This window comes from Sciurus vulgaris (assembly GCF_902686455.1).
Source record: "Sciurus vulgaris genome assembly, chromosome: 2".
NCBI lineage: Eukaryota > Metazoa > Chordata > Mammalia > Rodentia > Sciuridae > Sciurus > Sciurus vulgaris.
The window spans coordinates 152,072,341-152,085,485 of record NC_136462.1 but is presented as its reverse complement, the minus strand read 5'-3'; the positions used below and the strand labels follow the sequence as shown (position 1 = coordinate 152,085,485).

Below are 13,145 nucleotides of genomic sequence, written 5' to 3'. Positions count from 1 at the left end.
ATTAAATGAGATCACATGTATCTTAATTCCTGACATGAATCTTGAGGAATTGAAGAGTCATACTTTTTTAAAAGAATGATGAAGCTGTAAGCAAACACTGCCATCCCCACCAGGAAATATGCCAATGGCAGCCGGTAGCCTGCTCTCCCGATCTTCCTCTCCCTGCCATAATAGCCATAGAAGAGAACTGAGTACTGGAGGTAGCCCTGCAAAGAGAATAGTCTGTGTCATTTCTGATTCCCAGGTCTCAGAATTGTGCCCATTCACTCCCTCATTCAAGGCAAGAGTGTGTCAAGCATCAACCTCACCCCCAAGGACCAGACGGTGTCCAGGTCTTGGGCAGATGCAACATGCTCCTGGGGGATGCTCTTGCTGGCTGTGCTTCCAAAGGGCTGGCCTGCGATCAGCTGGTGAGAGAGAAAGGGATGTCATATGGTCCTCCAGGTGAGGGGATCAGAGAAAAGGGGAGGCAGATTCCCACGAGTCTGTAAAGGTGTCACACATAAGAGCTCTTACGGCCTTTTTGCTTTATTCACACAAATGAAAAGTTAAACATGGGTGATCAGATTTTCTTTTGCTGTTTAGGGGTTGCCTGGGTGCACTCTCTCTGGACTAGATGTGGTATCTGGGTGGATCACTGAGGTCCCTTGGATTTTGGGATTGCATGGGAAATGAATGACCCCATTTACTTTATTAGGATGAAATTTAGTTGAATAATGGGTTTTATTTTGACAGGGTTGGCAAACTGGGCAGTCTGTCACTTTTTTTGTAGGGCCTTAAAGCTAAGAATGGTTTTTGCATTTTTGAGTAGTTGGGGAAAAATCAGAAGAAAAATAATATTTTGGAATAAACTAAAATTACATAAAATTCAGCTTTCAGTATGCATAAATAAAGTTTTACTGGCTTACAGACACATTAATTGTTTTGTGTGTTGTCTGTGACTGCTTTTGCTCTCCCTGGCAGATCTGAGTATTTGTGACAGAGACTGAAGGACTGACAAGGCCTAAATGCTTAACTGTACCGTCCTTTATAGAAAAGATCTGTTACACATGCATTATCCTTCCCACGAGATTAATAAGAGAGGTCATTTTATACTATTGTAACATATCCCCTTTTAAGCAATGGTACTTTGTTCTCTTCTAAAATAGTTCTTACCTCTGGGATGACAATAAAAGCACCTGTCATTATTGTGAGCACAATATTAATTCCAAATAACCATCTTAAGAAGATGAAATAGGAGGCCACACCTGATCCAAAATGACCTAGAGAAAGGTAAGACAATGCAGTCCATTTATGCTTAATTCTTCCAGTGCAAGCAATCTTCATAAAGCAACACTAATTTTTCCTGTTATCATCAGGATATAGAGTAAAAATGCTATATTATCCTCATAAGAGCATTCCTCCAAATGATAATTTAGATGGGTCAAGATGACCATGAATATCTACTAGTTTTATATGAAGAAAACAAATTCTTAGTTTACCAAAAATAATCATTTCCCTAATGACATATTCATCTAAAATGCTCTATCAAACTTACAATAACAAATGTATATTAAGAAGTGTGAACATCTCTTGAGAATTCAATATATTTCTCTTCTATTGGAGGTTCTTTTGAGAATTCCAAAGATTTTTCTGAGGGTCCTTTTGGCTAAATTTCAAAATAAAAACCAATTTGTTAGATGTTTACAATTGGGAATACCAAGTGAAGGATATATGGGAATTCTTTGCAAATTTCATTTTGCAAGTTTGCAAAAATTCTTTGCAAACACATCTCACTCGAAATTAAAAATTAAGAAAGTGCTTGATTCCATTTAAACATTGAAAATAGCTTTCCTCATTTGTTATCTAACTTTTGATTTATTTTTATGTATATAACATTTCTTTTCCATGCCATTAAATATAGCAATACTTTCCCTGATAACCTCTTTCTTCACTTTTACAATTAGATGGGTCTCCATTCTGAGATCATGTCACTCAATTTTCTTTGATTCTTTCAGGATTTCTAATTAGATATTTAAATACACAATTTTAAAGTAAAGGAACTAAACTTACTCTTTAAGACAATTGAATCAATTATTCCAGCAATACTTATGGAGTAATTTAGACTATAATAATTATCATATGCTAAAGGTTTGCATGTACTTCTGCTTCTTATTTTTTTGCTTATTATTTTGATTTATCAGCCAATCCCTGCACTATTCTATACTGTTTTGATTGTTTAGCTTTCTAATGTATTTTTAAGATTTTGGTTGCACAACTTCATTTGTATTTTTCCTTAAAATTTTTGTTTAATTGATCTCTTCAATGTTCTTCTTCGTCTAACTTTTGTGATTATTTTGTCAAGTACTCAGAGCAATATATTGAAACTTTTATTGGAATTGCATTAAACTTGTAAATTAATGTTGGAAGTTGTGTGTGTGTGTGTATGTGTGTGTGTGTGTGTGTAGAGTGTGATTTTACTTATTTTTTCAGCATGTTTTTTAAATGCTTACAATTATTTTTATGAAAATGTAATTTTTTGTATTATGCAATTCCTCACATTACTACCTTATTTATCCTCAGAGTTTTTCACTTCATCCTTTGGGGTTTGGTGTGTCAAACTGACTGAACTGACTAGGAGAGAACAAACAGAGCCATTTTGGAATGTAGCAAAGAAGCATGGGGATTATTCCTATCTTGGTGGGGACAGACCATGCCTGCTGTGCAAGTGCCCCCACCTGCACATTGTGGGACTGACACACACGAGACTGTTCTCAGGCTGAGGCTTGACAACTGGTCCTGCATCCCTGACCCCTTTTCCAGGTGCAATTACTTACTCTCAATTTTCTTTATCCTCATTTCCCAGGGAATGAAGATGACCACAAAGTTACAGGCGAGGCGAGCAAATTTCCGCCAGAGCTAAAAAGGAGAGGATAGGATTAGAGAACTTCCTGTTCGTGAGGATGGCAGTGGCCAGGTGGTACTAAGGTCCTAGGTGGAGGAGCGACTCTAGGTGGAGGAGCGACTCCCAGACATACCCTTTGGTACATTTAATGATGACTTCATAGGCCGTTAAGCAGCTCTAGGATCAAAGTAGCATCCTTGTCTTTCCCTGTGCTCCTGACCAGGTGAGTGGAAAACTGCTTTGGGTTCTGAGCTGTGGTGTCTGTGTTAAGGTGCATACTCTTTAATGATGTAGCTCCTCTTGTTTATGCCATTCCTGATGCAGGGATGAAGGTCAGACTTAAGGAATGATGTTTAAAGACACCACTTGACCCTTCCACAGACCTAAGGTTGCTCTGGGAGTGGGGCCCAGGAATCCACACAGCTAAAAAAAAATCCCCAAGTGACCACACCTGTATCTCTGTTTAAGGCCCAAGAGTTGAGAGCCTACTGTGAAAATCAGCCCCACCTGATGTGTGTCTTGCATCCTGAGCAGGGTTAGTTTCCCAGGCTGAAGTTGTCAGGAATAAGGTCTAGAAATTTGTCTTGTGGATTTAAGATGCAATTGTTAAAAGTTTGAAAAAAACATGTTTTTCTCAAAGAAGAATAAAGTGAAACATGTCCTGACATTGGCTCTGCTCTCGGACAAAGTTGGCAGGTTGTGCATTTTAACACACAAACAATCTGGGTTTGTGTTGGAAGCAAATGATATCATTGCACAAAGAAGAGTTACAAATGTGATTACCACATTCTGAACTGTAAGACAGCACACGGTCCTGATACAGACATGTATGATAATGTCATTCTGGATGTGTCTGCTAAGGCCAGACGGCTGCTTGGAAATGAAAATCTGAATTTTATCAGAAGTTGGAATTGTTCATCTTCTGCTCAAGATTCCAGAGCCAACTCAAATAGGGCCACTCCCATGTAGCTGTCATACAGATTTTCTGTAGCCAGAAATAAATTTGTCCTGTCTGAAAACTCCCTTAGCAATGACCTTTGGTCTGTCTTATGATGTTCATAATTTCCTACCTTGCATTACCTTTATTTGGTGCATCTGGCTTAACTCCTCAGGCACAGAGCTTTTCTGATCTTTGTCCCCAATATTAGTCAAAGGCAGGGGCTTTCGGACATCTTTTAGCAAGAAGTTTGGGGTTAGAAAGTATTTGGGTCTTTGTTCTGTTTTAAAAATATAGTCTAGGAAATGGGTGGGAAGCCAGAGATCTGAGTTCTAGCTTCACTTCCACATCTCTTTGTGCTGCTGGGGAAGTCATTCTCTTTCTTTGGGATGTTCCTGGCTCATTTGTATAAGGAGCAGTAGAAATCAGCCAGTGGCATTCAGAGTGCTCTTTGCATGTAAAATTGCTTGAGAATTTTAGTACATGAAACCTGCAAAAGCAGGGCAGCTTTTGTACATAGTTTTTCAGACATGTAAATTTGTGATCATCTTTAATTTAAATTTTATTAAGAATATTTTGAGACAGACATTACCCTATGTACATGTATGATTACACAAATAGTATGGATGTACATCATGCACAACCATAAAAACAAAATGATGTACCCCATTTGTGTACAATAAATCAAAATGCAATCTGTAAAAAATTTTAAAAAAGAATATTTTGTTTTAGAGAATTTAAGAGTGTATTTATCAATTTTTCTGTTATAATAAACTTTTAAAAAATGTAATACTCAACATTGGTGCATATGAGACCAATAAATTGTTTCATTGTGTATGACAGTATAAATGAACAAGACTTTTGGAAAATAACTTTTTAATATTTATCAAGAGCCAAAAAAAGGATTATAGTCTTTTCTACAGGGATCACTTAAGAAAATTTAAAAAGAGGAAAAACTATATACAAAGATGTTCTTTGCAGGGTTATTAATAATAATGAAAAGTTAGAAGCAATATAAGTATTTACTTGCAGGCAGATGATTAAATTAATAGACACTAATATGATGTAATATTAAACAGCCATTAAAAACACTTAAGTCTAACATGGAGCACAAGCAACATAGATAAACTTTATGATATTAAGTGGAAAAAGTAGCAAAACAAAAATATTTGTAAACTACAATTCTCCTGAGGTGAAAATGACATATTTACACAATGTTTGACACATGGGATTTAAAAAAAAATACCATATTGGGGTAGGGGCCATGGAAGTGATTTTTTTTTTCTAAAAAGATATGTGAAATATCTTTATACACATATCATTTCAAGGTATACTAAAGTTTAAGTAACTGCTTGGGGCTGCTTGGGAAAAATAACAATCAAAACTCTTCACACTGTACTATAAAGTGAGAGCTGGAATATGCTTGTATGTCTCTCCTTGCCAGGGATTCAGTGATACAGCTGTACATAGCTGTATCTGCCTGGGTGGGGTTAGGTCAAGATGGACACTGGATCCTTCTCACAGGGAAGCCGTCTTTTCCTGATAAGCTAGGTTTATTGGGGTCACACAATTGGTAAGTGATGGCATCTGGGACTAAAACTGAATTTTGGGGAATTCAGATTTTCTGGTTTATCATCCTGCCCTACAACTGCCCTATCACTGAGTCACAACCTATGTCCACTGGCAAGTGCAGCTTCATGGCCCTGGAGACCACAGGAAGGGACAGCTGTGGGCACACACACGTGTGTGTTCTTTACCTCTGCACCTGCTGCTTGGTAGCCTCGGGTCCTGGTTAGCCTTCCTTCAAACTTCAGCACAATCTCCTTTGCTCGTCTGAGAGAAAAGAAACAAAAGGGTGAGCACAATTTTATACTCCAGTTTTTAAAATATCTGTGAAGAAGTAATAGAAATAGATACCAAACCTGCAGGGTAGGGTGGGAGGGTGGTGTTAAACTAAGATCTCATTTCCTGACTTTTGTTAACTAGAAAACTCCACAAAATATTTTTCTTTAATACATAAATAGATGAACTAACCTGATGAATTCATACCCAAATTAGTTACAACTGAATTTCTTAAAGTCCTTCACTGATTCTGAAGTTTGGCTGGAATCACCAGTTTTGGAAATCCTATAACAGACTTTAACATCTTGGCTCCTTTAACCTAGTAAGCTTTCTCTTTCAGTCAACTTTTTGGAAGTGAAAATCAGATCTGTCTTCAGAGAATCAGCTTCAAGAACAGGGTGGTGTCTGGTTAATGAGAGCAAAAAGTTGTGTTTAGATAGCCACGAGCAACCTGAATCATTCCAATCAAACTATTGACACACTTGATATCATTTTGTTGAGTTGACATGATTTCTCTATTTAAATGTTTAATTCTTAAAAACAGACCAAATTCTTTTGGATAGATGGTTAAATTCACAAATAAATAAGCAAAAGGATTAGAAAATAAATGTTAGTGCTATGGAAAAGACTGAATACTTTACCTCAAAGTACCCTAGACATCCATGACTCCAATGCAGAGATCCTCCTTATCTGATAGTCAGCTACTCTTTGCTTGATTATACTCAGTGTTTAAGAACTTAGTTCTTCAGAATCAGTCAATTTGCTAGTTTGGCAAGTTTACTCATTGGGCTATTCTTTTGTGTGTCTTCCAAGCAATCTTCCAGTAACACCCACCAGTTGTGAGTCCTCCCTTAGGAGACACAAGTAACTAGCCAGCTCTCTTTTCCACAGCAGGGTAACCCTCCAAAACATGATCTAATCAGAGTACTGGGTTTTGGTCTCTGCCCACTCATTATCATAGCTCAGCCAATGCACTGGCTTCATTGTGGTCAAAAAAAGAGCAGATAAGGGTAAGGTTGATGTCTGACACCATACTCTAACTACCCTAATGGGGACCATCTTCAATACAGTTGCATGCTACATACATCTAGAAGATGAGAACCCATCCATATTAAATACCAATTTATTTTATGTATTTATTTATGACATTTTCCCAGCAAACATTTTCTGTGTACCTGTTTTTGATTGAGCATAGTAGAATACAGACATGTATAAAGCAGAGACACTGCCCTGGAAAAGTGTGGCACTTAGAAAGGATGAAAGATCTAAATATACAATGACTGAGAAAGAGTGGGATAGCATGTGCTATTCCAGGGGATGATCAGGGGCAGAGGTGGCAATGAGGAGTAGATCTGACCTAGGCACAGTCATAGAACTATGTTGATCCCACCCATCTGACCACTCCCTTTCCTTCAGGGGAAACAGGTGTGTGCTATGTCCTCTCAGACAGTGGTGTTTTATCTGTGTCAGATGATGCCCCCTTGATTCCCAAGCAGTCAGGGATCAGTGCTTTTTACACCTTCCACTGAAGTGCTGGGATAAGCCTCAGCAGGTCCAATTAGTGAGGTGTTGCTCCAGTAGCTTCTTAAGGTGATAGAGAAGAGACCTGTGTGACAGGGGATGAGAGATGGACGTGCTCAGAGGGCAAGCCGCACTTCGAGAACCTTACCATTGGCCTGATGCATGGCTGGCATTAGCTCTTTGGAGCTCTGGCTGAGTCATGCAACTAGGCAACATGGTGGAAGGCCTAGTTTTATCTTTTGTTTCTGAAGTGCTTGACAGTAAAGCAATCATTTTCTCTGTTCTGGCCTCAAGGTTAAAAAAGGCTTAATCTCCTATTATATAAGTAACAGTCATCATTTCTGAATGATTTTTTTAAAAGTTTTAGTGGAACATATGCTGTTTTTATGTTTTAGATTAATTTCTCCAGTGATCAATTTGATAAAATTCCTATGTTTCAATACCAAAGAACCCTGGACTTGAGGCCAGAAAATTTTGCTTAAAGCCTAATTCTAGCACTCAGAATTAAGCCACGCATAGCTTGGATTGGTCTTTTAACATCTGAGTGTCAGTCTTCTGAGCTGAAAGGGGACATAGAGCCATCCTTACTCCGAGAGTAGAAATGATGAGAACTGATAACAGTCAAGGAAGACAGATAAAGGAATCAATTGGGACTGTGGATGACTAGCTAACTGTTGCAGTCACCTGAGAGGCAGGTTAATCCAACTGGAAGAACACTGTCTGGAATGGAATCCTAAGGAAAGAATGATTTGATGGGAAAGTGCAAGCCCCATAGATGGTAGGTATGGAGAGAAAGGAATGTCTGGTTAGCATCTAGAAAACAGCACTAAAGAACAAGGTGTGACAGGTTCTGTCCACACAGTGGTTGCCTGATGGCCAGGGTGGTGTCTGCTTTGTTATGAGGGTGCTCTGATAGTTCACAGTAGCTCATTGGCACAGGTGATGGAGGTCATCCTGCTGATTCCCCTTGCTGGGATCCCTGGCTTGGGCATAAGCAGTCATCAGTCAGTCTTAGTGAGTGACTACTACCTACCCAATACAGTGCAAATCCTTCTACAAACTGTTGTCAGTGGTCTCAAACTTGACTTTGTGAAAGAATCAACTTGAATGCATGTTTAGAATACTGGGGGACACTTGACTATCCTGTGAGAACTCTAGTTCTGACCCCCAGCACTGGAAGATGAAGGGAGAAGAGGAAGAGGAGGAGGAGAGAAGAGAAAGAAGGACAAGAGGAAGAGGAGGAGGAAAGAGGAGAAAGAAGGACAAGAGAAAGAGGAGGAGGCAGTGGCTACCAAAAATGCTAGGGCCTTCCCTGACAGTCTGGTTTAGTAGATTTGAGGGTAACCAGGGTCTTTGAGTTTTTAATTATACTCTGAGAACTTAGCAGTTGACATTTTTGGAATTATTTCTTTAGGATGTAAGGGCTATTCCTTGTTATCACTTCAACTTTAAAGTGAAAGGAACTGATTTTTAAGGAAACTAAGAAAAGTACTCAATATCCAATGGTTAGAGATTGGCGGATAGTATTTGAATTCAGGCAATCTGTCTTCAAATCCTTATACTTAACTATTATACAGACACACTTGCTAAACGGACTCTTAAGTACAATAATAATTACCTAAAGGGGAGGTAATAGCAAGGAAAATGCTATTTTCTCTTTTCATTCCGACTTGTTCGCATCTCCTGTGATTGGAAACAATGTTAAAACCTAGCATTTGGAGTGGAGGTAAAAGACCAAACACTTTCCACCAGCACACACACAACAGACACATAGATGCACACCATATAGACACACCCTCTCACACACATGCACCTGCTGTATGGACCAGCCAGACCCCTCCATCACCTTTGTGACTTCTCTGGGTCAGATCAAGGGCCACAGGAGACCATGCTCATGTGGATCTGTCTCCTTGCTTCCATGGGTAGGGCTAGGTGGCTTAACAGAAAGTCTATTTACAGTAATTAGTAACCACTGTTGAGGACCTTACCTCAGTGCCTTTAGCTTTTGTCCCATGGTCCAGGGCCTGCAGCGAATATTTGCCATGAGATCTTTCTGGAACTGTATATTCTGGAAGATTTGTTCCGGATCACTGCTGTCCCCTGTTTCATCAGCATTAAAGCTGTCATCCAAGTTACTGAATGGATCATGGCATTAAGAAGGAAATCTGATTAGTAGAATTGCTTCCAGTGAAGATCATCTTTCCTGGGGAAAGTTCAGCATCTCACTGCCCCAGGGTTAACTGTATGACATGTGTGTGTGTGTAAGGATCCATGGAGGTAGAGAGAGAATTTGGCAGTGTTAGCAGCCCACTTAAACACATTTCTTGGATTCTGTTACTTGCATAGTCAGTGAAAGAGAATGATTTCTCAGGGCAAAAGATAATATCAGAAAAAAATAGAAGGGAGACCAGTGAAGGAGAGACAGGGGATTGGGGGTGGGAAGGGAAGAGAGGAGGGAAAGAGGAGGTAGTGGGGAATGAGCTTGATCAAATTATGTGCTTGTACAAATATATCACAATGAATCCCACTATTATGTTTAATTATAATGAGGCAATAAAAACCATAAGAAAACACACAAAAGGAAGCAAGAGGGGACATGACTTAATTCCAGAATAGCCACAAATTGTTTTGGTAGGCAAAACAATTTTTTTACAGGATCATTGAAATAATTTTAGAGACTTCTCCTTGTTTCCCAATTCTGCAGGTGAAATATATAAAAATCAAACTTCTGTCACCTAGAGACCCTTCTCTGCCCTTTCACTTTGATTCATTTTAAACCTGAGATAACAAAGGCAGCAGTTTCTACAAACCAGAAATTAGTTAAGTGAGTGAATATGAGCAAAATATGTCAGGGAAATAGTTACTCTCTAAAAAAAAAAAAACAATTTTCAATGTGTGTCAAGGTTTATTTCCAGTAATAATTGATATGCTAATCCTAATGCAATCTTTTCAGGAGATGAAGATTCTTTGTGACTGTTAGAAACATTTTCTTTGTTATTCTCATTCAGATTTTTTCTACTTACTCAAAGGAGAATTTCCTCCAATTTCTCCAAAGTAAACAGAAGTCGTAATACTTAACAAACTATTCTTTATAAATATGTAACAAACTCAAATAGTGCTTCCATCCACTTCTACCTATTCTGAAGCCTTTTCCAAGGAACACCTTATTTATTGTGACAGATGTATTACTTGCTTTCTTTTGACATTGCTGATTGAGTAAACAGAGAAAACAGACAAAGCACATTTATGGTGCGGGCAGCAACGAAGCCAGTCTGGGATACATGTTGTGGGAGTCTGATCCCCTTATCAAGAACCAGTAGCTAAGAACCAGTTCTCCCTGTGTACATTGCTCATGTTGCCATCCTAGTTGTACAAAACCTGTATGAATAAGTTTCTGAGTTAATTTTGAAGAAAAACCAAGCACAACAGACAGAGATGTTGTCCCTAGCTTGGGTGATCCAAACATGCATCCCTTTCTCACACACTTTCCTCCTCTGCCCAGGTGATGAAGGGGACCCACTCACCTGAGCAGCAGGGACTCCTGGTAGAGGTAGCGCTGGCTAGCATTTCTCCTGATACTTCGGTAGCGCTGGGCTGCTCTTGAGGGTTTCATGGGAGCAGACCTGCCGACTCTGATCCCTGGTGTCAGCCAGGGAGCTGGTAGGCTGGGAAACTGGCAGGCAAGGGTCTGATGCGACTGGAGATTTCTAAACAGGAGCTGCAGAGTTGCTCTGTCCTCTCCTTCTCAGGAGAAAGATTGCCTGCCTGCTGCTGGCTCTGGGAGCAAGGAAGAAGCCAGGAGGCTGATCATGCATATATAATGTTAAGGTGGCTGCAACAGCACTGATTGGCCAGAGTCTGGGCAGACCAAGGTGGAAAGCTTGGCCAGGTGATCTAGGGATGACATGCACTGCCCAAGGAACCTATCCATAGCCCCTTGTATTCAGACAGGGTTTTATGGTTTGCAAAACACTCTATGTCTATTACCTTGGCTAGTGTTCATAAAATACTAAGGGGATACGACAGACAGGGCTTAATTTTCCCATCTTTACCTCTCAAGAAAAAGGCTTAGAGACAGCAAGGAGTATGTCCATGTTCACATCAGAGTCCAGGAGAGGCACCAGCATGGCATGGTTTTTATTTTTTCCTTTTAACTTATTTTTTTTTCTATCTTCCCCTCCCAACACTATTTGAAAATAGGTTGCAGAAATAATGATATGGCAACCCTAAATACTTCAGCATGATGTTAAAAATAATCAAATTAATATTTCATCATGTTTTTATATTTACCTTGTGGGGTCACATTAATGAGCATGATGACCTTATGAGACTGAGTCTAAGAGAAATGAAGGAACTTGATAGAGTTTCACGGAAAGAATTTGATAGAGATCAGAGATCCTGAAAATAAATTGCCCCTGTGAAATGGGATGCCTAGCCCATGATAATCCTTAGTCAAATTGGCAAGACACCCAGCTACAGGCAGAATGGTACCCTGTTCCCTTGTCACCTGTGGCTTCCCTTAGTTAGCCATGCACTAAGATTCTCAGTCCAAGGCTTTTCCCCAAGTCCAAGACCTGTCTATGGTTTTACAATATCAACCTCCATTTGCTAGTTACCACAAGAAATGGCTTGTTTGTAGTGAAGTTAATTGTAGCTTTGGACCAACTGAATGGGAAGGTGCAAGACTGGAATAGAAATGGCTTTATCTGTTGAGACTCTACCCAGTATGCATTAAAGACTCAACAAATGGGTGAATTCTTAAATTACTGGGTTGTGTACCAGACAACAGAGCAGAAAGCAAATCCATCAGCAATTTCAAGTGTAGGGCTTGGGAGAGAGACTCCATTCATTCAAACCTCCATTAATTGATTAACAAATCATTAGATAGCTCTTATTACATGCCACACACACTAACCTGGCAAAGGTGAGCCAGAATCCCAGCTCAGAATCCTGGGGTACAGGGCTACCAAACAGGTGTTCAGATCTAGGGCACAGGGCATGGGGACAAGGCTGAAACTCATGAACCAAAGCTGACCTTTACTCATAAACAGATCTGGGGGTCTTTGAGACCAAGTCATCAATATGCCTATCAATATGCCTGAGGCCATTTGACCTGATAATCTACCTAGAACACTGCTATAAAACATGTGCTTGTCAAATGGATAAATGGCATATACATCAGAATTCTTTTTAGATCTACTGAGACATATTGGATTGTTTTAGAGAGCTTTCTACACTTACAGGAATGATTTCTGAACTTTCCAATACATTTTAATCCTACTTTTTTCTAAGGTCCTGACTTAGAAATATTTACTTGAAAATGTAAAATATTTTATGTTGATCTTAAACCTTTAAATATTTCAAACATTTTTGTTTCTTCTTTGTTATTATATGCATATTTCTTTTTAAATTTGTTCTTTTTAGGTATCTGTGACAGAGTGCATTTTTGACATATTATACATACATGGGATATAACTTATTCTAATTAGGATCCCATTATTGTGGTTGTACATGATGTGGAGTCATATGGGTCAAGTATTCATATATGAACATAGGAAAGTTATGTCTGATTCATTCTATTTTTTTATTCCCACCCCACCTCCCTTCCCTTCATTCCCCTTTGTCTAATTCACTCAACTTCTGTTCTTCCTTTCCACCCCTCTTGTTTAGCATCCACATATCAGAGAATATTCAACCTTCTATGGAGGGGATTGGCTTATATATCCTTTGTTGGGGAAGATAAATAATGATGGTAGCACATTTCAAGGTTCTATGGAGCTTTATCAAAATAAGTGAATGCAAACCCCCATGTTATTTAAAAAATTTTTGTGAACATACTTTATACACAGGCCATTGAGTGAAATGTTATACCTAGACTCTACCCATATCTTGAGCATCCATTTCATTCTCCCAAATACATTCTTTTTGCCATTTATTTTCTTCTGCTTTGAGAATAATTAC

The 13,145-nt window shown here is 39.0% G+C and overlaps 1 protein-coding gene across 1 annotated transcript in view; it reads right to left on the bottom strand.

Annotated features, from left to right (window-relative positions):
* The window catches only part of TMC3 (transmembrane channel like 3), a gene marked incomplete at its 5' end in the record, with an annotated part of 35,954 nt that extends 25,157 nt beyond the window's left edge, over window positions 1-10,797 (bottom strand). The window contains 7 exons of the mRNA XM_079123322.1: window positions 64-206; window positions 309-407; window positions 1,156-1,262; window positions 2,817-2,898; window positions 5,579-5,654; window positions 9,173-9,319; window positions 10,709-10,797. Coding sequence (XP_078979448.1) covers window positions 64-206; window positions 309-407; window positions 1,156-1,262; window positions 2,817-2,898; window positions 5,579-5,654; window positions 9,173-9,319; window positions 10,709-10,797 — 743 coding nt within the window. The remainder of the gene's footprint in view (window positions 1-63; window positions 207-308; window positions 408-1,155; window positions 1,263-2,816; window positions 2,899-5,578; window positions 5,655-9,172; window positions 9,320-10,708) is intronic.
* Window positions 10,798-13,145: the final 2,348 nt, after the last annotated feature.